At 39.2% G+C, this 23,631-nt stretch overlaps 11 protein-coding genes across 11 annotated transcripts; 6 read left to right on the plus strand and 5 right to left on the minus strand. All coding sequences in view use genetic code 12, as the record gives it.

Annotated features, from left to right (window-relative positions):
- Positions 1 to 685: 685 nt before the first annotated feature.
- On the plus strand, positions 686 to 2,303 carry SPAPADRAFT_58980 (metal cation transporter; the record flags this gene model as incomplete). The annotated part of the gene is made up of 2 exons (XM_007373126.1): positions 686 to 1,124; positions 1,299 to 2,303. The coding sequence occupies 2 exons, from the start codon at positions 893 to 895 to the stop codon at positions 2,258 to 2,260; spliced, it is 1,194 nt and encodes a 397-aa protein (XP_007373188.1).
- A 79-nt stretch (positions 2,304 to 2,382) lies between these two features.
- On the plus strand, positions 2,383 to 3,322 carry SPAPADRAFT_58981 (putative signal sequence-binding GTPase; the record flags this gene model as incomplete). Its single annotated transcript, XM_007373127.1, has 1 exon — positions 2,383 to 3,322. One exon carries the CDS (start codon positions 2,415 to 2,417, stop codon positions 3,234 to 3,236), a length of 822 nt encoding a protein of 273 aa, XP_007373189.1.
- Positions 3,323 to 3,369: 47 nt separating this feature from the next.
- SPAPADRAFT_58984 (RuvB family ATP-dependent DNA helicase pontin) lies at positions 3,370 to 4,852 on the plus strand (the record flags this gene model as incomplete). Its single annotated transcript, XM_007373128.1, has 1 exon — positions 3,370 to 4,852. One exon carries the CDS (start codon positions 3,400 to 3,402, stop codon positions 4,771 to 4,773), a length of 1,374 nt encoding a protein of 457 aa, XP_007373190.1.
- Positions 4,806 to 6,806, minus strand: SPAPADRAFT_58985 (syntaxin-binding protein; the record flags this gene model as incomplete). The annotated part of the gene is made up of 1 exon (XM_007373129.1): positions 4,806 to 6,806. A coding segment is annotated over one exon (1,228 nt), but the record flags the coding sequence as incomplete, so codon positions are not given.
- A 143-nt stretch (positions 6,807 to 6,949) lies between these two features.
- CZF1 (Zn(II)2Cys6 transcription factor CZRF1) lies at positions 6,950 to 8,615 on the minus strand (the record flags this gene model as incomplete). Its single annotated transcript, XM_007373130.1, has 1 exon — positions 6,950 to 8,615. One exon carries the CDS (start codon positions 8,216 to 8,218, stop codon positions 7,292 to 7,294), a length of 927 nt encoding a protein of 308 aa, XP_007373192.1.
- A 2,475-nt stretch (positions 8,616 to 11,090) lies between these two features.
- Positions 11,091 to 13,837, minus strand: CCT6 (chaperonin-containing T-complex subunit; the record flags this gene model as incomplete). The annotated part of the gene is made up of 2 exons (XM_007373131.1): positions 11,091 to 11,108; positions 12,083 to 13,837. One exon carries the CDS (start codon positions 13,817 to 13,819, stop codon positions 12,134 to 12,136), a length of 1,686 nt encoding a protein of 561 aa, XP_007373193.1.
- A 145-nt stretch (positions 13,838 to 13,982) lies between these two features.
- SPAPADRAFT_69925 (uncharacterized protein) lies at positions 13,983 to 16,674 on the plus strand (the record flags this gene model as incomplete). The annotated part of the gene is made up of 2 exons (XM_007373132.1): positions 13,983 to 16,483; positions 16,590 to 16,674. One exon carries the CDS (start codon positions 14,038 to 14,040, stop codon positions 14,845 to 14,847), a length of 810 nt encoding a protein of 269 aa, XP_007373194.1.
- Positions 13,997 to 16,043, minus strand: SPAPADRAFT_58988 (methionine aminopeptidase; the record flags this gene model as incomplete). Its single annotated transcript, XM_007373133.1, has 1 exon — positions 13,997 to 16,043. One exon carries the CDS (start codon positions 16,016 to 16,018, stop codon positions 14,906 to 14,908), a length of 1,113 nt encoding a protein of 370 aa, XP_007373195.1.
- On the minus strand, positions 16,090 to 16,950 carry SPAPADRAFT_58993 (cytidine deaminase; the record flags this gene model as incomplete). Its single annotated transcript, XM_007373134.1, has 4 exons — positions 16,090 to 16,484; positions 16,579 to 16,693; positions 16,746 to 16,782; positions 16,843 to 16,950. The coding sequence occupies 4 exons, from the start codon at positions 16,919 to 16,921 to the stop codon at positions 16,272 to 16,274; spliced, it is 444 nt and encodes a 147-aa protein (XP_007373196.1).
- A 157-nt stretch (positions 16,951 to 17,107) lies between these two features.
- Positions 17,108 to 18,761, plus strand: RPT5 (proteasome regulatory particle base subunit; the record flags this gene model as incomplete). Its single annotated transcript, XM_007373135.1, has 1 exon — positions 17,108 to 18,761. A coding segment is annotated over one exon (1,213 nt), but the record flags the coding sequence as incomplete, so codon positions are not given.
- A 268-nt stretch (positions 18,762 to 19,029) lies between these two features.
- Positions 19,030 to 23,367, plus strand: SPAPADRAFT_48749 (DNA-directed RNA polymerase III core subunit; the record flags this gene model as incomplete). Its single annotated transcript, XM_007373136.1, has 1 exon — positions 19,030 to 23,367. One exon carries the CDS (start codon positions 19,030 to 19,032, stop codon positions 23,365 to 23,367), a length of 4,338 nt encoding a protein of 1,445 aa, XP_007373198.1.
- Between the last annotated feature and the right edge of the window lie 264 nt (positions 23,368 to 23,631).

A 23,631-nucleotide genomic window follows, 5' to 3' on the forward strand; every position in this document is an offset into this window, starting at 1 on the left:
GTTTGCTTTCTTTCGTGAAAGCGTTGTCTATTGTTAAATTTACAACCAAAATTTTGACAGCCAAAAAGTTGTCCGGATTTTTTTCTCATTTGAGCACAATTGAAATTGACGGCTTATTCAAACCACAAATTAGCCGGTGTTTACTATTTGAATAAACCCAGCGTCACCAGGTTACTACCAAGCTATACCCCCCCACCCTTCTTTGACCCCCCAATTTTTGGTTGTGTTTGTGTGAATTATGAGTTACAGTGATGTAGAAATACCGACCAATGGTAATCAGCAACTTCAACAAGAAAAGATTCCAAATCTATATGCATACAACAAGGAAAGAGAAGACAGAAGCACCAGTCCTACCCTAAATGAAAAAGAAACCCCATTATTAGTCAAAATCCTATCATCACTTCCTTTCCTCCTAGCATTCCCTATCATATTCTTGTCCCATGAACTAAGCTTGCAAATACGAGGGGATTTGGACACTTTACCCAACTCCATACTATTGACTATATTCATGTCTGCGACTTTTGTGGGTTTTCTTTTACTCACCAACTGGCTAGCTATCATCCCAATAAATAATATTCCCGATACCCTTATTGTGGACAGTGCTAGATCTAAAGTTTCAAACACACTTTATTTATTAACATCGGTATTTATCATACTTACACCAACTGCGTTCATTCCAGCAGGTAGATTAGCAGTGCTACTCCTAGCCTTGTTTCAAAATCCATGGAATTTTTATACCCCAGTGTCTTTGGTAGTTGATTGCGTCATCAGTTGGCAAGATTCTTGGACAACTTTATTTCCTGTCATTTGCAGTTACTTACTTGTTGTGCTTGGATTCTTTTTGATTAATAGGAAACTACATCTGATTTCAATATCTGCATTATTGGCAAATATGGAAAAGTCAATCATAGTTGGAGTTATCATTATAAGCGGTGCTGCGCTTTCATTATACAACCCACAGCAATTAAGTTATAGTATGATGGGAGTAAATGTGGCTACTATATTCGTGACTATAATTTCATTATCACAGTTTCAAATGAGAGATAGCTTTATATCACCATTATTCGTGTCTATTCTTTCCATCATATTAGAATATATTGTCATTGAAATGTCACCTTCTCCAGTTCATATCGTGAATATGGTTTTGACATTCTTGATCAAGCCAGATAGTTCACGCCAGTGGACAAACGTGAAAGCAAATTCCAAGCCAAGATCTCCTATTCTCAAGGAATTAGTCAGCCATTCAGACACACGAGCAATCTTTAATTTCCTTTTGTTGAATGCTAGCTTTATGTTTGTTCAATTCTTGTATTCGTTTAGATCGAAATCGTTGGGACTACTTTCGGATTCTTTGCACATGGCTTTGGATTGTATGTCACTTGCAATTGGCCTTGTTGCTGGTGTGATTGCAAAACATGAAATTGACCCTAATGGAAAGTATCCATTTGGATTACGTAATTTTGAAATTTTAGCAGGCTTTACCAACGGTTCACTCTTGGTTGGAATCAGTGGAACCATCATGTTTGAAGCTATCGGAAGGTTATTAAATCCAGTCCATTTACAAAAGACGAATGAATTGATTGTTGTTTCTGTAATGGGTCTTTTGGTTAACTTGGTGGGTATCTTTGCATTCAATCATGGCCATGCACATGGCCATGGACATTCTCATGGACATTCACATTCACATGCACCTGTTGTGGAAAGTGAGCATGAACATGAACATGAACATAAACATAACCATTCACATGAAACTCAACACCTGCATTCACACTCACATTCCCATCCTCATGACGACGAACATATGAATGATAACATGCGTGGGATCTTTCTTCATATAATGGCAGATGCTCTTGGCTCAGTAGGGGTGGTGATATCCACCATATTAACCAAGCTTTTCGATTGGCAGGGTTTTGACCCAATATCATCCATAATCATCGCCATGGCAATTTTCGTGTCTGCAGTACCGTTGATTAAATCAACTGCATCCACACTTTTATTACAAATTACCAAAACCAGAGAAGATAAAATAAGGAATGTGCTTCGTGAAATTTCCGAGATTAGAGGAGTCAGGTCATTTGCCAGCCCTAGATTCTGGCCCAATCTGAGTAATTCAATCAGTGGGTATATCCACATCCAGATTTATCGAGGAGAAAATGGATCCTTCATTAAGAGACAATGTGAAAAGATTTTCAAGAATGCGGATATCGATGTGATGATCCAGATAGAAAATGATTATGATGATTGTTGGTGTCGTAAGTAATAAGTTTGCAGCTAACTAACTAATATATATATATAATGATATTTTTTTTTGTGCGCCTTCGCACGACTTCGCATCTCGGGAAATATTTAACCTCCGAGAGTTTACTAAGCAGGAACTAGTGGCTAGATATTTGTTTAAATCAACAAACTACATAATGTCAAGAACAGGGGTATTAGTATTGGGACCAGCCGGTTCAGGGAAATCCACATTCTGTAATTCCATGATTGCTTATATGCAATCCGTTGGACGTCGTGCTCACATAGTAAACTTGGATCCGGCCGCAGAAGCCACTGAATACGAATTCACGATTGATATAAGAGACTTGATATCTCTTCAGGATGTCATGGAAGAAATGGATTTGGGTCCTAATGGAGGATTAGTTTACTGTTTTGAATTCTTGTTGAATAACTTGGACTGGTTGGATGAAGAAATAGGTGATTACAACGATGAATACTTGATCTTTGATTGTCCTGGACAAATTGAATTATATACCCATATCCCAGTATTGCCTACAATTGTTAAACATTTGCAACAATCACTCAACTTTAACTTGTGTGCTACGTACTTGTTGGAATCCCTGTTTATTGTAGACAATTCCAAGTTCTTCTCTGGTGCTCTTAGTGCCATGTCCGCCATGATTTTGTTAGAATTACCTCACATAAATATTTTGTCCAAGGTTGATTTAGTCAAGAATGAATACAGCAAGAAACAACTAAAGAAGTTTTTGAATCCTGATCCATTATTGCTAGCGAAAGACAGCGAAGATGACTATAACCCTAAATTTGCCAAATTAAACAAGTTGATTGCCAATTTAGTCGATGATTTTGGTATGGTTCAGTTCTTGCCTTTGGATTGTGCCAAGGATAGTAAATCGGTGGAAACCATTCTTAGTTATATAGATGATGTCACCCAGTGGAGCGAAAGTCAAGAACCAAAGGAACCAAATGACGAGTTTGAACTTCCTGATGAAGAATAAAGTGTTTATAGAGAGTAATAGAAGTAAATGGTGGTATAGTCTTTTGTATATCCTGCATATAATCACAGTGGTGAAAATTGAAACTGAAAACAAAAATCATCGAGTAGTTTTTTTCAACTTTGCCTTTGACAACACATTAAAGTTCCCAGAAAAGCACACAATCATGGTACAAATAAGTGAAGTTAAAGACAGTCAATCAAGAGAAAGAAGAACTGCAGCACATACACATATCAAGGGATTGGGGCTCAATGAACATGGTATTGCCAAGAACATCGAAGGAGGATTTGTTGGACAAGCCGATGCTAGGGAGGCATGCGGGATTATTGTCGACTTAATCAAATCTAAAAAGATGTCAGGTAAAGCTATTTTGATAGCTGGCCCTCCTGCCACCGGTAAAACCGCTTTGGCATTGGCAATTTCTCAAGAATTGGGTCCAAAAGTGCCATTTTGTCCTATTGTTGGATCTGAACTTTATTCCGCTGAAGTTAAGAAGACATCGGCTTTAATGGAAAATTTCAGAAGAGCTATTGGATTGAGAATTAAAGAAACCAAGGAAGTTTATGAAGGGGAAGTTATCGAATTGACTCCAGAAGAAGCCGAGAATCCTTTGGGTGGTTATGGTAAGACTGTCAGTCACGTTATTGTTGGATTAAAGACCGCCAAGGGTACCAAATCTCTTAGACTTGATCCTAGTATCTATGAAAGTATCCAAAAGGAAAGAGTCACCATTGGTGATGTTATTTACATAGAAGCAAATACCGGTGCTGTTAAGAGAGTAGGGAGATCCGATGCCTACGCTACTGAATTCGACCTTGAAGCCGAAGAATATGTTCCTTTACCAAAGGGAGAAGTCCACAAGAAGAAAGAGATTGTTCAAGATGTTACTTTGCACGATTTAGATGTCGCCAATGCTAGACCTCAAGGTGGCCAGGATGTTTTATCTATGATGGGACAACTCTTGAAACCACGCAAGACTGAAATCACCGATAAATTAAGATCCGAAGTTAATAAAGTTGTTTCCAAGTATATCGATCAAGGTGTTGCTGAATTAATTCCAGGTGTTTTGTTTATTGACGAAGTTAACATGTTAGATATGGAAATTTTCACTTATTTGAATAGAGCTTTGGAAAGTTCCATCGCTCCAATTGTTGTATTGGCCTCCAACAGAGGATTGACTACTGTTAGAGGTTCTGACGATGACATTAAAGCTCCACATGGATGTCCACCTGATTTAATTGACAGATTATTAATTGTCAGAACATTACCATACAACCAAGAAGAAATCAAGACCATTGTATCGAAACGTGCTGCTCTTGAAGGTTCTACTCTTACCGAAGATGCCCTTAATAAAGTTGCTAAACATGGTGTTACGAAATCGTTGCGTTATGCCTTACAACTATTAGCACCTGCTGGTGTTTTAAGTACTAGTGCTGGTCGTTCAGAAATAACCGTGGAAGATATCGAAGAATGTGAATTGTTATTCTTGGATTCTCGCCGTTCTATCAAGGTCTTAGAAGAAAATAGCAAATTTCTTTAGAGAGTATAGTACGTTTTTAAGAAGAAGAAGAAAAAAAAAGAATTGTATATTATATTAGCATAACGAGTTTAATTGTTTTTCCCTAAATCATCACACTCTTTCAAGAAATCGGAAGCAGAAACAATTTCAGTACTTCCATAGACAACCTTCTTTGGTGGCTTACCTGGTTCATTAGCCCATTCTTGTAAGTTTTGATATTCCAAGTAGTTACCACCACCAACGACAAACACCAATGATTCTTGGTATGATTGTCTTCTTGGAGGTTTGGAATGGCCCCCTCTTGATTTTGGATCTAGGTACAAGTATTCATCGGTTAATTGGACCGAACTAGCTGATGAATTGTTTGGATCCATAATAGCTTCAACAAGGTTTGTAATTGGTAATAATTTTTTTTCTGGGATAAAGCTTTTTATTCTAGTAGCGATCGAACTTAACCCTTCCGAGATTTTACCTTCAGTTAACCCATATAACTTAGAAGACAACCCACTTAAGAGAGCAGACGAATTCAAATTCGATGGGGTGTTATTATGGAGATTCTTCAGGCCAGTATCATTTAATGAAGCCAAATTAGCCAATTTGGAGTTTTCTTTGAACTTGAGAATGTAGTCAAAAGCAGCCATGTCAACTTCAGGGTACTTTTCCTTGAAAATTCCTCTAACTTTGTCAACATAATCAGGAGTAACATCCACAATTAAAGTCAAGATCATAAAAGTTCTCAACTTATCAAGTGAGCTATCTCTTTCCGTCTTAGTTGCTAACAAGTCAAGGAATTCTTTCAATTCCTTTGGATCACTTGCATTTTGTTCAATTTCAAAAAACTTATCCAAATTCTTCGCTTGAAGCTCATCAATTAATGCTGCAAGTATATCCATATGCATATCCAAAGTAGTCTTTCTGGCAGTCAATTCTGGCAATTTTTCAACTGCTTGTTGAATATTTGCAGTTTCACTAGTGTTGTGATCGATATCCTGTAAAGATGTTATACCTGTTTTGGCAGTAACTTCTTTAGCATCATTCTTATATGCGTTTAACTCAGCATCGGCACTTTCGACAACATCTGGGAATGGCAATTGAGAATACTTATTCCAAAAGAAATCTCTTGGATCAACATCGTACTTCTTTATAGTTGGTTGAGTGCTTTCCTTGGAATATTTATGGATCAGAATTGTATTTCTTTGCAATGAAAACACATCACTAACCATACATTGATAAATCCACGAATGAGAAAACATGGATGCCAAATCAAAGTTTCTATCCAATAAGATCATAACTGGACGCTGTTGAATGGGTTGAGTTGCGCCAGCATTTCTAGAATTACTCAAATAATCTCTCAATTTCAAGTCTAACAGGGTGGCTACAAATTCTGCAGGTCCATTTTGTTGTGCTCTTATCACGGGAACTATGTCCATGGTTATTATAGTGGAAAGTAAACCATCAGCTATGGTATCAACCAATTGGTGAATGGTTTCTTCTTGGGTATGAACAGTATTAAAAGTAGTGAATATCTTTGGCAAGTTCAATGAAAACAAGTTAGGTTCGGTAACAATAAAATCAAGATATTGATCGTAAACTTGTTTGATCTTGGTAGATTTGCCCGAAGTGGAAACCTTTTTAGCAAATTCTTCAAGAAGTTCTCTATTAATCGAGGAAGTAAAGTTTATATAGAAGGATTCGTACTTGTCATGAACCAAATCGTCGATAATTAACAAGATATTTTCAATGGTTGGCTCGACAAAATATATAACAGGGACATCAGGCAAGGCCGATCTATTAGAATTAATCAACGAATGAACTGTAATACCACATCTGAGCAAATCATTGACTCTCAAAACTGATGACAACACTGCTCGTGACTTGGTGTCTAAAACCAACACTTTCCAGATTATTTCCTCACTTTTGGACGCCAAGGTGAGATCAGCCGACCCTTCCTTGTTCAAATGAAGCATTCGCTCCAATATCGATATCTGTCTGTTCCTCAAACTAGAAGTCTCAACTAATGACATTGGCAATGGTTGCTATTGAATGATTGGTGTGGTGGTAAATCAACAAGTTTGACAACAACAGAAAAATTAACACCAGACCAAAACACTAGTGATTTTTTTTTTCTTAGTGCGAGTTTGCAATCGTAGACTGCCTAATTGGGTAATATACGCACTTTGCATATCAGCTATATCTTTTTTTTTGATTTTGAAAATGAAACTAGCCCATATTCTATTAAAGATGAAAAGGCTCATATCATGCCACCTAACATCAGTGTTTAACATGACAACGATACAATAATAATACTACATAAACTATAAATAATAACAACTTTTTAGTCACCTAAAACTTTCGCGAATGTCAAACAATTAAGGCAACTTAACTTTCCTTCTTACCGTTTAAAGTAAGTGCAACCATATGAAGAATTGAAATGAATGCTAACAATCTCCAATGCAAAAGAAATGAAATCGAAATACTGATTCGAACTTTTAGTGTCTAATGAGTCTTTTGTTTTGTTTTGGAAAGCAACCAAGATTTTTTACTTGCTTTTATATTCCACTATTCCTCGCAACACTTTAATCTTACCATATATCTCATGGTCAATGACATTTTCCTCATTCTTAGCATCCTTAGGCTTGTTCTTATATTCAGTCCCAGGTTTTGGCCAAGTACATTTTAGTCGAAGACGGGTGCATTCAGTACATCTTGGCCGTGTCTCACAACATCTCTTTTTCCTATGACGGCAAGTTAAACATCCCATACGAGAGCGTTTGGTTAATGGCTTGTTAGTGGGATTAGCAGCACTATCACTGCTGGGACTTCCACTGACCGATTTTTTCGCCGTTTTTGGCTTCTTTTTAATCTTTTTATCCGATTTGAACAGCGGGCTACCTTTATCGCCATCTAATGGTGGTCGAATACGAGGAAGGGAATTATATGGATCCCACCCTTGTTGTTGATGTTGATCAGAAGTTGAAGAGTTCATACCCTGATATGAACTAAACTCGGGTGGCATAGGATATTGTCCAACTGGCACTGGGATCATAGCAGGGTGTTGCTGCTGCTGGTATTGAGGGTTTCCTGATTGGCCCGGGGCCCCATATTCTCCTGGCAAATAAGTCAATGGCTGCGGAGGAGGTTGGAACTGCTGGTAAACTGATGTTGTTGCTTGAAGTTTGGTAATATCGGCATCGTTGGGCTGAACGACATAGTTGGTGTTCGGTATGTATACTCCTCTTGGCGGAGCCAATCCCGGAACCGGTCCTGGTGGCTGTTGGAATGTAGGGTATGCACGATATGGAGGATCAGCTGTAGAATTAGGATGTGAGTTACTTGTAGAATATGAATTAGTTTCACCTGGTGCCTCTCTTGATGTGGTTACATCTGAACCCAGGTTTGAGTTTTGTTGAATATCATTACTAGGTTCACTGGAATCATGCCAATTACTGGCTTGCCAAGTATTCATTTTTTGACTGTTGATATAACTGTAGTAATGAATGAAAGGAGGGGGGGGGAGGGGAGGTGGGAAGTTTCCTGTGGTCAAGGCTGCGGAAAGCCTGGTAATAATGAAGACAAAATCAGTTTATCCGTTTGCTAATATGATCTCTTTTATGAATGATAACAATTGATCTCCCGTGACGTGATTCTCGATTAAAACGTCAAGTAATGGTGTTTTCCCTCGTAGAGTTGACCTGTCAGTTATTGGAGTATGCAAATTGTCAATATCGTAGCAGGAAGAAATTAGTTATTGGTCACCCAATGAGCCTGCTTCTATCTCGTCTTTCTAAATGGTCTCAACCTGTTAGTAAGACCAAAAACTAATGATATTCTATTTTTCAAGAAAAAGTTGTGTTATATTTGTGCTCTCTTTTATTTATTTTTTTTTCTTCAAAAATGTTTTTAGGGGCAGAAGAATGTATTTATGCGCAAATCCGCTCGGAAAATATAGGTTAAGATGATTAAATAATAAATTAGGTGGCAAATAACAACTGAATGAAAAGAATAATTATAAATTTAATTAGCTAAAACAACTTGGTTACATCATAATCATATATATAGGAAATTCGCATATGAAATGTATGGGCTCATCAAACATATCTTTTTAATATTTTTAACTATTTTTTTTGATTATTTTTTTTTTTTCTGGTTGTTTACACATATGGGGGGTAGCGGCATGGGAACAAAAGTTAAATCTATCTTTAAATCACTGCAAAAATTCCATACAATGCAAATATAATTCGGGTACACATTTAAAGAAAGTTTAAAGGTGTTTATTGTAAAGTTTAATTGAAACCATCATGTATGAGAGGCTAATTCTGTAGGATGGATAAAATGATTCAACTTTTTTTTTTTAGGTCTCTTGGAATAGTTCCCGAAAAAGAAAAAAAAAATTATATTTAACGATACAGAAAAACGCAAACGATTATGTGCTCGTTGGTGGTGTTTATTAATTAAGAAAAGTAATGGCTTAGATATGCAAGAACTTCTGATGAATGTTCATGCAGAACCAAGTGACTAAAACGCGAAATTACTCAAGAACTAAGAAAATATTTTGCCCGAGGTGCATGATTTGCAGCAGTTTTAGCAGCACCGCATGTTTTGCACCCTGGTATGCAGGTCAGCTTTATTTTTTTTTCTTGGTTCTCCTTTCACGAAAGTTACAGATAGGTAAATCTTTTGTTCAGGTCCCGCCAGATTTGCATGAAATACCATGTCACGAAGTTACGAGCAGTGAATATGAAACAAGTGACCAGAGATATGAGTTGAAATCTGGTTTGGAATTAACGAGATTTTTAATTTTTTTTTTTTTAGTTTTGAAAAAAAAAAAGATTTTTCTGTAATTGGTAAAACCCTGTATCCTCCTGTATGTAACCAAATGAATGACTAGAAACCGTCTTTTGTAATTCTTTGTGTTGGTTCACCTCGCAAAGCCGTTTCCTTTGTGGTTGCAATGGAGATTAACTAATTACTTCTACTTATAGCAGATCAACATGGTTTTTTGTTTTTTGCTGTCATTACATAGTTGCTCTAAACAACAACACCCGCTTGGTGGAGATGTTTATTTTAAGTTGTGGAAAATTAGACGGTATTAGATTTTTGATATCTAAACTTAAATTTTTACTCGACCCCAAATTAAAAAAAAAAAGTTTAAAACTTAAGGAGCCAAGAAATAATAAATGTGGTGCAGAAGACAAAATATAAGAAAACAATTATTTTTTCCTGCGCCTTTAGGAATTCTTTTTTTTTCTATTTTCAACAATTTAATTGTTTCCTGTGCGAGATCGCTTATAATTGCAACTTGGAGGATTATTTTCAGATCAGATTTTGTTACCGTAAATCCATTTCATCAAGCATGTGTTGCTATCTGAATTAAACAATATATGTTGTATCACAATGACATAATGTCAAGATTTAGCTTAAGCAATCCTTGGGTCCGCCTCAGATATTAGTTGTTAAAAAATCCGATTATTTTTTTTTAGGAGTTCCGAAATTTATCCGAGTGTGAAAGTGGACCACAACCACCCAAGAACTGATGATGGCTTAATTAAAATTCCGTTAATTTCATCTGGTGAATAGCGCAAGTTTCATTGTCATCACCCACTGGAACTGCATTAGGATGTTACGGTATGAATCTGGCATAGATAGATCTTAGGTTGGAAATGTTAATTTTTTTTTGGCGCTATTGCTTGTCTCAAATATTACCGCTAGGTGGGGATCGATTACCCCGATTGCTTGAAGGCAGGTCTTGTGACACGGTATCTTCTAGACGTTCTCGTAGTTGTGCACATGGTTAAAGTTGGGTCGAGAATGTGAATGTAACCTCCACCGTGGTTCTTCGCAAGTATAATTCTTCCCGGTCATTCCTGTTTTGTGCTTTCGTCACTTTAAACTAATTTCGTAACTGAACCCTATTGAAAACTGCAGAGGTTTTGAGCCAAGATCTCTATATCCCCCAAATAATTATATTTGCGTTTTCTTTATTTTTGATAATAAAGAAATAATCTAAGCCCATCAGTTCGATATTATTTTGTAACTGACATTTTGCCGCCCAAATTTTAGCCTCCCCTCCCGCCACGAAGATTTTTTCGAGAACCTTTTTTGTTTTTACCTTTGCTCACTGCAACATTAAGTGGTTGTCAGCGAGTAACTGTTTTTCCGAATTATGTTGAAAAGTAGCGACTTGTAACAAACTATAAGATTTTTAGACGAACCCGAGAAGTATAGTGCAGTCAATGCCTAACCCTTTCGTATATGTATTAGAGTAGTCATATCCATATTTAGTAAAATCAATTTTACTGCTTGGCATTTCTCTTGAACCCGTTTCAGCAATTTTTATATTTTTCCTTTTTTTTTTGATTCCTGTTGCATTTTTTTCCCCCCCTTCAGACTTCCTGTTATTGTTCCGGTTTAATCCTTTAAGCGAGCAAAATCAAATATTGGAAGCTTGTTCTGGACCTCGATTATTTTTGTGAGATCAGAAAATATGGTAAATAATATGTAAGTTTTGCGTTTCATTCCTAAACCAATGGCATTCTGGAAGTTTCATTATGATTCCCCAGATAATGTGCCGTTAAAATTTCTTGGAATGTTACATCATGCGATTTGGGTAGAATTAGACATAAAAAATAATATATTTTCCCAAACAAAACTCATCTTTCTTGAAGAAGCCTGAAATTATCAGCGGGATCATTGCGGGATAATAGGCTACAAGTCGCCACCAAAAACCACATGATAGCCAAGAAATGGCCACAACGTGAAATAGCAAGGAGGGGGTGCCGGATTGACAGGGTGTGTATTTGTGTAAATGTTGCAGCCCATGTGCGACTTTTTGTAACCTCGGCGAATCACCACAGGAAATAATGGTTAGCGAATAATATCATATGTAAAGCTGGTTAATTTGTATAAAATAAAGGTACCAACAAGTTAGACACATAGTCGTGCATTTTTCACTAGACTATATCTTCCTTTTTGCAAGATGGCGTGAAACTAGAAGTATTATTTGTGAATGCTGTATAACTAAAATCAACAATAGTTTGATAATTACGAAATAGGCGCTAGACGTTGATAAGAAATGACATATTTCAGTCAGCCCTATCTGTGTTATGAGTTACGTCATGGCTGGGTTTGATCTTGCATCGTCAACGAAGTCGTCTCAATGATATACAAAGAGACTAATCTAGTGAAACTTTCATAAACACATGCAAGGTTTAAAATCCCGCGCGAAAAAAGTGGGTCAATAATATTGCAGCCTTTTAAGCGAAATGAAATTTCCATTTGGTTCATAACTCCGGCTTAAACAGTTGACTCGGGTTTATTACATACGTCATTGTATAAGAAATTCCTTATATTAAATCTTCCTTCTATATACCAAAATTATCTATTACATCATAGGTGGCATACCGGGCATTCCACCTGGTGGACCGGCAGGAGCACCACCGGCACCGGCACCATCACCTTGCTTCAATGAAGATCTACCAGCCTTTAATAATTCATCACACAACAATAAATTAGAAGCGATACCAGTGGCTGCACTCACGGCATTTCTCACCACTCTATAAGAATCCCAAATACCTTCCACGGTTGGGTCCATTGGTTCACCTGATTTCAAATCGACACCAACGACGTGGCCTTCGACAACTTCATCTTGACAGTTGGAGAGGGTTTCCAATTGGTCTAAACCTGCGTTGGAAGATAAGGTCTTTGGAATGACGAGCAAGGCTTCGGAAAAGGCTCTGATTCCGGACTTGTTCTTACCCTTCAAGAATTTCTTACTGTCTTGAGAGTGCAACAAGTAGTCATTACAACTTAACCAGTAGGCACCGGCACCAGGCAAGATGGAGCGATCCTTGATGACGTTAGCCACGGCTCTTAATCCGTCTCTTACGGCGTCTTTGTTTTGGGCAAGGGCGTGGTTGTTCGAACCCTTGATTAAGATGGAGGCAGATTTTGGATCCTTGTTTTTGGTGACATAGGTGAATTTATCTTCTCCGATGGAGGTTTCGTAGACCAATCCCGAGTAACCCAAGATCTTGGGGGATAAATCGTCGACGGAGTTTTGGGCTTCACCTCCACATACTAATTGTAATCTTTCCATGTTTCTTCTTTTGGCTCTTCTCAACGCTAATATCCCGTTCTTAGCCAACACGTCTAAGGACATTGGATCAATACCCTTCTGATTTATTATAACGAACCCTTGGTTGGAGTTTAAGTCACACACTTGGTTTTTCAAGTCGATAATTTTTCTTAATTTGTCATCCACGAATTTACGTTCGGAAGCAACCAACTTTTCACGCTGTTCGGCGGAAGAGTAGAAGAACCCGGAGTTGACTTCGGTTTTCTCATATTCTAAGGAAACATTCAAGATAAGGACGTGGGCGTTTTCAACACGACGGGGCATGTCTGGGTGACGAGCCCCGTGATCCAATACCAACCCTTTGATCAATTCGGTGTCTTTGGAATGGCCATGTTGCATAGTCATAATTTCCACCATATGTAAATCGAAATTTCTGTCGTTATCACCACGAACAGTCAAGACGGCATCAGTGACTATTGGAGTCAAGACATCGGCCAATTCGCTTGGCACCTTAGTAGCTAACGAGCTTCTAGCAATTTGCAAGAGGAATTCCCTGTCGAAATCATCGGGGACTTGTTTAAACTCGTCCAAGTACTTTAATGCATTCTCACGAGCAATTTCAAACCCATCAACGATGACTCGAGGGTGGACACCTTCACTGATAAATCTCTCAGCTTGTTTTAACAATTCACCCACAAGCAAAACAACTGTGGTGGTTCCATCACCGGTGATTTCATCCTGGGCAGTAGCGGCTCTAGCGATCATCACGGCAGTAGGGTGCTGGATTTGCATTTCTGTCAAAAGGACCTTCCCGTCCTTGGTCAATTTCAATCCTCCTGAACCATCAACCAAAAGCTTCAATGTTCCCTTAGGGCCCAAGTTTGAGGCAAGGACCAGTTGAAGTCCTTGAGCGGCGTTTATGTTGACTTGGAGTGCTTGAGAACGTCTTAATGATTCCGCCTTGGGATTAAGCAATTGAATCGACGACGACATTATACTGTATTGGCTATTGTTCAATTGACTGGCCTAATGGTTGTAAATTTTTTTTTGCCTTTTTATTTTCCAACGCGTGGAAGGAAAGCAAAGGTTACCCGGCGATGGGGGGCTGTCGTGTACTTTGGTCATATCTGCCGAAGAGCTGCTGCTGCTGCTGCTCGTGCTGCTCCTCCTGCTGCTGCTGCTACTGCTTGTCTGTGTTTGGTGCGTGAAACATGTCCGAACAGTATATGCAAGATATATTCATCCCCTCAAAGGAGTATTTGCACAAGAAACAAGATGAAAGAGAAGAATTAATTCGAATAGGGCGAGATATCACCAGCTATTCCAAGAAGGCCATCTTCTCCTTGCACAGAACGTTTCTGGAGAACAACGACAAAGTGAAAGATTTGAGTGAATTAGTCAAGCATTTGCAGTTGTTAGGAACGAGATTGTCCCAGTTGAAAACAATTTATGACTGTAATATAGCACTACGTGGTAGTGTTGCAGGACCGGTTGAGGAATTGATCGAGTTTTTCACGTTTGGACACTTTGTGGCCAATAGACGGTTGTTGGAATACAAACAGTTTATAACTTATATCAAGATATTGCTCAACGCAACCACAGAACCGGAACCATATCAAGCTATTCTAGAATCGTTGTTCTTTAACATCGACATTCCCAACAAGTATGAATCTGAAGTAGAGGTGACTTTCATTGACATTGGAGATTACTTGATGGGACTTTTCGATTGTACCGGAGAAATAATGAGATCTAGCATCCAACATCTGTCTGGATTTACTGGAACATTACAATTGGAAACTACGGAAAGGCAATACCGATATTTACAAGATTTATACCAACAATTTACGATATTAACCCAGAAATACCCCGGCATCTCAATCCATCGAGGGGTATTTGACAACGAATCGCGACTGAAAGGTAACTACTCCTTCATGAAAAAACTCGAAGTGTTTAACAACTCTATCCGCAAAATCGAAACTACGCTATTGGACATTTTAATTAGTGATAAAGAGACCATATAGCCATTTCTATAAACAACAGTACTTACTATAAACATACTAGTCACTTCTATAAACATGCTTATATTCTTGGAATTGGTCCTCCCGGAGAAGTTTCAGTTCTGGCAGTCAAAACTTCAACCCCATCTTCAGTAACCAATAACATGTGTTCGAATTGGGCCGAGAATTTCCCATCTTGAGTAACGGCGGTCCAGTTGTCTGGCCATTGCAAATCTTTGAATGTACCGAGATTGAGCATGGGTTCGATGGTGAACACCATTCCTGGCTTGGCAATACCCACGGCTTTGTTCTTGGCGTAATGAGGCACGTTTGGTTGGCAATGGAACAAAGCACCACACCCGTGACCACAGTAGGTACGAACGACAGAACAGTTGTTTTCGTGGGCGTGCTTTTCAATGATGGCACCCAAGTCCCTGAATGCAATGCCTGGCTTGACGGCTTGGATGGCGAGGTCGAGTGATTCTCTGGTGGTTTCCACTAATCTGACAATGTCGGGGTTGCACTTGGCCTTATCTCCGACATAGTAGGTTTCGTTAAGATCAGAGTGGAAGCCAAGGTAGTAGATGGTCACATCCAAGTTGACAATGTCTCCGTCTTGTAATTTGGTCTTGTCTGGAATACCGTGGCAAATCACTTCATTGACAGAAGTACAGCATGACTTTGGGAAGTTGTAGTAGTTTAATGGAGAAGGGTATGCGTTTCTCTTGACACATTCACGGTGTAAAATGGCGTCAAGTTCATCCGTGGTGACACCGGGTTTGATATGACTGGCGGTTATGTCCAAGATTTCTCTGGACACCTTGGCACATTTTCTAATCTTGGTGATTTCCTTAGGTGTAAGCACGGGGATTCTTCCAATTCTGTCATCACGGATTTCAGAAATTGGTTTACCAGCCTGGGCATAGTCTGGGAGTTTGATGTGTTTAGGGATGGCTCTTCTTGGGGACAATGGGTATGTTGGTCTTAATTCACCGGTGAAGTTGAAGTTTGGAAATGGATTGTATTCTTCAGCTCCATCTTCTGCGGAATGGATGGCCTTGTGGGTAGTCCAACTGGAACGGAAACAGTTTTGATTACAAAAGACACAGGAGACGCCGGCTTTAAGACATACTGGACATTTTAAACTGGATTCAGTTTCTTTACCACAATTTGGAGATGCACAAATAGCAGACATAGTAGGATGAAGAGATGTGATTAGTAAAGAAGAACGATTTGAAGTTTTTTTTTTTCTTTCTTTTTTTTTCTATGTGGTGTGAATGTGCTTTTGGCTACAGCACTGTTTAGTATGCAATAATCATATATTATGCTGGCTAGATAAGCTATATGGTAACATGTATTAGGATGCAGATGTAGTGTATCGGTAATAGTAATACAATGTGTGTAATTAGAGTAGTAGATGTCATTTGTGCATATCACACATTGAATTTTTACTCTCCTAGTAAGTTCTCAGGGCCAAAACTCAATGGCAACAAGTCATTCATATACACCTTGATAAATTCACCACTACTCTTGAACATATAGACAGGAACGTCTTTGGCAAACTCACGGATGACTTGTCGACATATCCCGCAGGGACTTATAAAGTCGTCTTCTTGATCACTGGAAATGGCAATCACTTTAAATGTAGTGTGACCAGAAAGCTGAATCGGGTTAGTAAAGAAATGCTTTGAAACAACAACGAAAAAAAAAAGTACATATATATATATATATATATATATATATGGTCATACATACAATTGCTTTTGAAATTGTTGTTCTTTCAGCACATATGCTGGCACCATAGGATGCATTTTCAATGTTTGCACCTGATATGAACTCATTTGACGCGGTAAGAATAGTGCAACCGACTCTATATAGTGTTAGTATAGCTGTAGTTGCGACAGGGAAAGGAATAGACATACCTAAATTTTGAGTATGGGGAATACGACAACGATTTAGCTGTGGTTGGGTTAGTATTTGCCAGTATTTCCGAACAAATTATAAAAAAATATGACACACCTTTCAAAACTTCCTCGCTTAAAGTATTGAATTGGTCTTCCGTCAACTCAGTATGGTCTTTATGTATAGGAACAGTCATTTCTAGGAAAAAGAACCAAATGTTTGTCAGCAAAGATAACGAGGGTTTGTTATCTTTACAGTTGTACCCGCAAAGTTGGCCCAATAGAGCTTGATCACGTGATCCGGTTGCCGATTTTTTTTTCGCACTGGTTTTCTTCAGTGGCAATTCAGACAACCAAACAGAAAGACAACCCTCCCTCCAAACAATTCTACCAAATCAATTCACTCTAACATAGAAAACAATCACCATGGTCACATTAGAAGAATTAGAAAATAACAAAGAAGACGATTTGTTCGATCAAGAAATCTTAAATCTGTCCACTTCCGATATCATCAACCGAACCAAACTTTTAGACAATGACATCAAAGTAATGAGATCAGAATCACAAAGATTGACCCACGAGAAAACCATGATGTTGGAAAGAATCAAAGATAACCAGGAGAAGATCAACAATAACAAGCAATTGCCATATTTAGTTGGAAATGTTGTTGAATTGTTGGATTTGGATGCCGAAAAAGAAGCGTCTGAACAAGGGGCCAATATCGACATTGACGCTGCTAGATCGGGGAAATCTGCCGTCATAAAAACTTCTACTAGACAAACTATATTCTTGCCTATGATTGGATTGGTTGATCCAACTACATTAAAGCCCAATGATTTAATTGGGGTGAACAAGGACTCTTATCTTATATTAGATACTTTACCGTCAGAATACGACTCTAGAGTTAAAGCCATGGAGGTGGATGAAAAGCCTACAGAAGACTATTCCGACATTGGTGGATTGGATAAACAAATCGAAGAATTGATTGAAGCAGTAGTATTGCCTATGAAGCAAGCAGAAAAGTTTCAAACTTTGGGTATCAAACCACCAAAGGGTGCGTTAATGTATGGTCCTCCAGGTACTGGTAAGACCTTGTTGGCCAGGGCATGTGCTGCTCAATCAGGTGCCACTTTTTTGAAGTTGGCTGCTCCACAATTGGTGCAAATGTTTATTGGTGATGGTGCTAAATTGGTTCGAGATGCGTTTGCTTTGGCTAAAGAAAAGGCCCCCACGATTATATTTATAGATGAATTGGATGCCATTGGTACTAAACGTTTTGATTCCGACAAGTCTGGTGATAGAGAAGTTCAAAGAACCATGTTGGAATTATTGAATCAATTGGATGGGTTTGGATCAGATGATAGAGTCAAGGTGTTGGCTGCTACCAACAGAGTCGACACGTTGGATCCAGCGTTATTAAGATCCGGGAGATTAGATAGAAAGATTGAATTTCCCTTGCCTTCGGAAGAAGCCAGAGAATCAGTGTTGAAGATTCATGCTAGAAAATTAAACTGTGATAACAACTCGGTTAACTGGAGAGAATTGGCTAGACTGACAGATGAATTCAATGGGGCTCAATTGAAGGCTGTCACTGTGGAAGCCGGTATGATTGCTTTGAGAAACGGGAAATCCATTATAAAACACGAAGATTTCGTCGAAGCCATTGGTGAAGTGCAAGCCAGAAAGTCAAAGTCTGTAAACTTTTACGCATAGTCTTAATATATATATATATATATGTATTCAGTACACACTCAACAATCTATCTATACCTGCTTTTGAGACTTTTTCAACTCTTCTCTCAACTTTTGTGAGAACTTGTCTTGATTATCATCATCATCCCAATCTTCTTCCCATAAGTTATCTTGGACTACTTTGGTGTCGTTGTTCCATTGGTTATCTTCGGGGAAATCTTCAAATTCGTCGTCTTCTTCCAAGGTTTTTATGACTTTTTGTTCTTCTTCGGTACTAGATGGGTTGGGTTCTGTGGACATTGTTAAACTGTATATATATATCTATAGGGAGCTGGTTACACTGATGGTGACAGTTTCCGTTTGATACATTCGCCACTTCAAAAGCGTAACGTGAAAAAAAGTAGAGCGGAGCACGTGACTGTGATCGCACGTGACCGAAAATCCACGTGACTGAAATTACACGTGACCACACATCCACGTGACCATGAGTCCACGTGACACAAAATCGCATCAAAATTTTTTTTCCTACTTAACCCAGAGAAGCATCTCTAAGTGCTGCCTAAATCAAATACATCTATTAGTCACACAATCAACGCATCAATCCTGGGAGCACAATGAAAGAAGTCGTTGTTGATATTGCTCCCAAGTGTATCAAGGGATTGGAATTCAGCGCGTTATCCGCCAAGGATATAGTTGCCCAATCAGAAGTTGAAGTGCAAACCCGTGATTTATACGATTTAGAAAAGGGAAGAACCCCAAAGGTTCAAGGTGCCTTGGACACTCGCATGGGTATTTCGTCCAACGCCCTGGAATGTTCTACATGTCACGGCAACTTGGCTTCTTGTCATGGTCATTTCGGGCATATTCGATTAGCCCTTCCTGTGTTTCATGTGGGTTATTTCAAGTCGATTATCCAAGTGTTGCAATGCATTTGTAAAAACTGTTCGGCAGTTTTGTTGGATGAGCAGGCCAAGAGGACCTATTTGAATGATTTGCGGAAACCAAACATCGACAATTTGAGAAGAATGAAGATTTTGAGAAAAGTATTGGACCAATGCAAGAAACAAAGACGTTGTCTCAAGTGTAACCATGTTAACGGGGTGGTTAAGAAGGCCGCCAGCGGTGCTGGCCCTGCCGCACTCAAGATTGTTCACGACACATTCAGATGGATTGGGAAGAAACCTACCCCAGAAAAGGAACTCTGGGATCAGGAGTTCAATCTCGTGTTTGATAGAAATCCCGAGTTGGAACGATTTGCCAAGAGAGTCCACGAAGACCTCAACCCTTTGAAAACCCTCAATTTATTCAAACAGATTTCTCCATCCGACTGTGAGTTGATCGGTATTGACTCGGCTAGAGGAGGTAGACCAGAAATGTACATTTGGAGATACTTGCCTGCACCACCCGTCTGTATTAGACCTTCAGTCATGATGGATGCCCAGTCCAATGAAGATGATTTAACCGTCAAACTTACTGAAATCGTCTGGACTTCGTCATTAATCCGGGCCGGGATTGAAAAAGGTATCAGCATAAACAACTTGATGGAACAATGGGATTACTTACAATTGTCTGTGGCCATGTATATTAACTCAGATAGTGCCAACCCTGCCTTACTTCCAAATGCTGGTGCCGGTGCCAAGTCAGCCAAGCCAATACGTGGGTTCTGCCAAAGATTAAAGGGTAAACAAGGTAGATTCAGAGGTAATTTATCCGGTAAGAGAGTCGACTTTTCCGGAAGAACCGTCATTTCCCCCGATCCAAATTTGAAGATTGATGAGGTGGCTGTTCCTGACCGTGTCGCGAAAGTATTAACCTACCCTGAGAAGTGTACCCGATATAACTTTAAGAAATTGCAAAAGTTGATTAGAGCCGGTCCTGATGTACATCCTGGTGCCAATTATATCATGAAACAGAACGAGTTGGCTAAACGTAATTTACGATTTGGTAACCGTGAAATACTTGCCAAGAACTTGCGTATTGGTGATGTTGTCGAACGTCATATTGAAGATGGTGACGTTGTGCTTTTCAATAGACAACCTTCGTTGCATAGATTGTCCATCTTGTCCCATTATGCCAAGATTCGTCCTTGGAGGACCTTCAGGTTGAATGAGTGTGTGTGTACGCCATATAACGCCGATTTTGACGGGGATGAAATGAATTTACACGTTCCTCAAACCGAAGAAGCCAGAGCGGAAGCCATCAACTTGATGGGGGTTAAGAATAATTTGTTGACTCCCAAGTCGGGTGAACCAATCATTGCTGCTACTCAAGATTTCATCACTGGTTCTTACTTGATTTCACACAAAGACTCCTTTTTTGATAGGGCCAGTTTTGTACAATTGTTGAGTATGATGTCGGATGCCGATGTCCAATTTGATTTACCACCACCAACGATTTTCAAACCGGTAATGTTGTGGACTGGTAAGCAAGTTTTTTCGTTATTAATTAAGCCAAATAAAAAGTCAAATGTTATTATCAATCTTGATGCTAAGAACAAGACATTTATTCCTCCAGCCAAGGGCTTACCCCTGGAAATGTCACCTAATGATGGGTTTGTCATTATTCGAGGCTCACAAATTTTATCGGGGTTGATGGATAAATCTACCCTTGGTGATGGTAAGAAGCATTCGGTATTTTACACCATTCTTCGAGACTATGGTCCACAAGAAGCCGCGTCAGCTATGAACAGAATGGCGAAATTATGTGCAAGATATTTGGGTAATCGTGGTTTCTCTATTGGTATCAATGATGTCACCCCAGAAACAAAACTTAAGCAAAAGAAGGAATTGATGGTTGAACAAGCCTATCTCAAGTGTGACGAGTTGATTGATTTGTATAACCGTGGTAAATTAGAAACCCAACCGGGTTGTAATGAAGAACAAACATTGGAAGCTAAAATTGGTGGTTTGCTTTCCAAGGTCAGAGAAGAAGTGGGTGAAGAATGTATTCGAGAATTGGACTCCATGAACGCTCCCTTGATTATGGCCACCTGTGGGTCCAAGGGTTCCACCTTGAATGTGTCACAAATGGTGGCCGTTGTCGGTCAACAAATTATCTCGGGCCATAGAGTGCCTGATGGGTTCCAAGATAGATCATTGCCTCATTTCACAAAAAACTCCAAGACTCCACAATCCAAGGGTTTCGTTCGTAACTCTTTCTATTCTGGGTTAACACCTCCGGAATTCTTGTTCCATGCTATTTCAGGTAGAGAAGGGTTGGTTGATACTGCCGTCAAGACTGCTGAAACCGGGTACATGTCGAGAAGATTGATGAAGTCATTGGAAGATTTATCGGCACAATACGATAACACAGTTCGTAACTCTTCTAATGGTATTGTTCAATTCACATATGGTGGTGATGGGTTGGATCCTTATGATATGGAAGGTGATGCTAAACCCGTAAACTTTAACAGACAATGGGATCATGCTTATAACTTGACGTATGATGGCGACGAAACAGGGTTGCTTCCATATGAAATTAAAAGATTGGTGGATAGTATTTTGACACCTCTTGAATCAAAATTAATTAGGTATGACAATTTAGGAAGAGAGCTTGCTGATGCTGACCAAGACAGAATTGAATACATTGATCAAAATGATGCTGAGCGAGAATTCTACCAATCTTTGCGCGATTTCCTTGGTAAGAAGGCCGAGAAGTTGGCTCGATTAAGAGAAGCCAAGGGATTACAACCATTCTTTACCAAGATTGAATCAGAAATGCTGGTTGATGAAGATGAAGTCAAACTCAACTCCATTAATCAATTGCTTAAAATATCATCCAAGACAGTCGAGAAGTTCCTTGAGCAATGTCTTTACAAATACTCACGTGCCCGTGTGGAACCAGGAACCGCTGTTGGTGCCATTGGTGCCCAATCTATTGGTGAACCAGGTACGCAAATGACATTAAAGACTTTCCATTTTGCCGGTGTCGCCAGTATGAATGTTACATTGGGGGTTCCTCGTATTAAGGAAATTATCAATGCGTCAAAAACAATTTCTACGCCAATCATCAATGCCGTGTTGGTTAATGACGATGATGAGATTGCTGCAAGAGTGGTTAAGGGAAGGATTGAAAAGACGTTGCTTGAAGATGTCGCATTTTTTATTGAAGATGTGTACAAGGACAATCTTGCTTACTTGTCCATCAAGATAGATTTGGAAACTATAGATAAGTTACAGTTGGAATTGACGATTGATAATATTGTTCGTGCCATTCAAAATGCACCAAAGTTGAAGATTACTCCGGGTGACGTGTCAGTCAGTGGTAAAGATAGAGTCAATGTTTTGGTGAACTTGAAGGAAAAGACCGATTCGCTTAAATCACAAGCCGAAACCAAGAATGCGTTGTTTTTCAGAATGCAACAGTTGAAACGTGCCTTGCCAAGTATCTGCATCAAGGGTCTTCCAAACATTTTCCGTGCCGTTATCAATATCAGAGATGATTCCAAGAAGGAGTTATTAGTTGAAGGGTATGGTCTTAAGGATGTCATGAGCACTGATGGGGTAGTGGGTACAAAAACCACCACTAACCACGTCCTTGAAGTATTTGAAATCTTGGGTATTGAAGCTGCCAGAAGTTCTATCATCAAGGAAATCGACTATACCATGAGTAATCACGGTATGAGTGTTGATCCTCGTCATATTCAATTGTTGGGAGATGTCATGACGTACAAGGGTGAAGTGTTGGGTATTACCAGATTCGGGTTGAGTAAAATGAGAGACTCTGTGTTGCAATTGGCATCTTTTGAAAAGACCACCGATCATTTGTTTGATGCTGCGTTCTTTATGAAGAATGATAAGATTGAAGGGGTTTCTGAATGTATTATCTTGGGTCAAACTATGTCTATTGGTACCGGGTCGTTCAAGTTGGTTAAGTCGTCGAATTACGATAAGAAGGTGTTGAAGAGAAAGCCAACTTTGTTTGAATCAGCTTGTGAAGCGATAGCTGTATAATTTTGTGTATAGAATTAATAATTAGGTTGAGCATACATGTAGATGTTGCGGTGGTGGTGGTACTGGTGGTGGTAGTACTGGTGGCGGTAGTACTGGTGGCGGTAGTACTGGTGGCGGTAGTACTGGTGGCGGTAGTACTGGTGGCGGTAGTACTGGTGGCGGGGGTATAATCACATTTTGCAGTTGAAATATGGTAGCGCGCGGCGTGTTTACCAGTTCGCACAAAAAGCTGATCTTGCACACTTATTGTAAACACCACCACTT

This window comes from Spathaspora passalidarum, assembly GCF_000223485.1.
Source record: "Spathaspora passalidarum NRRL Y-27907 unplaced genomic scaffold SPAPAscaffold_1, whole genome shotgun sequence".
In the NCBI taxonomy this organism is placed as follows: Eukaryota; Fungi; Ascomycota; class Pichiomycetes; order Serinales; family Debaryomycetaceae; genus Spathaspora; species Spathaspora passalidarum.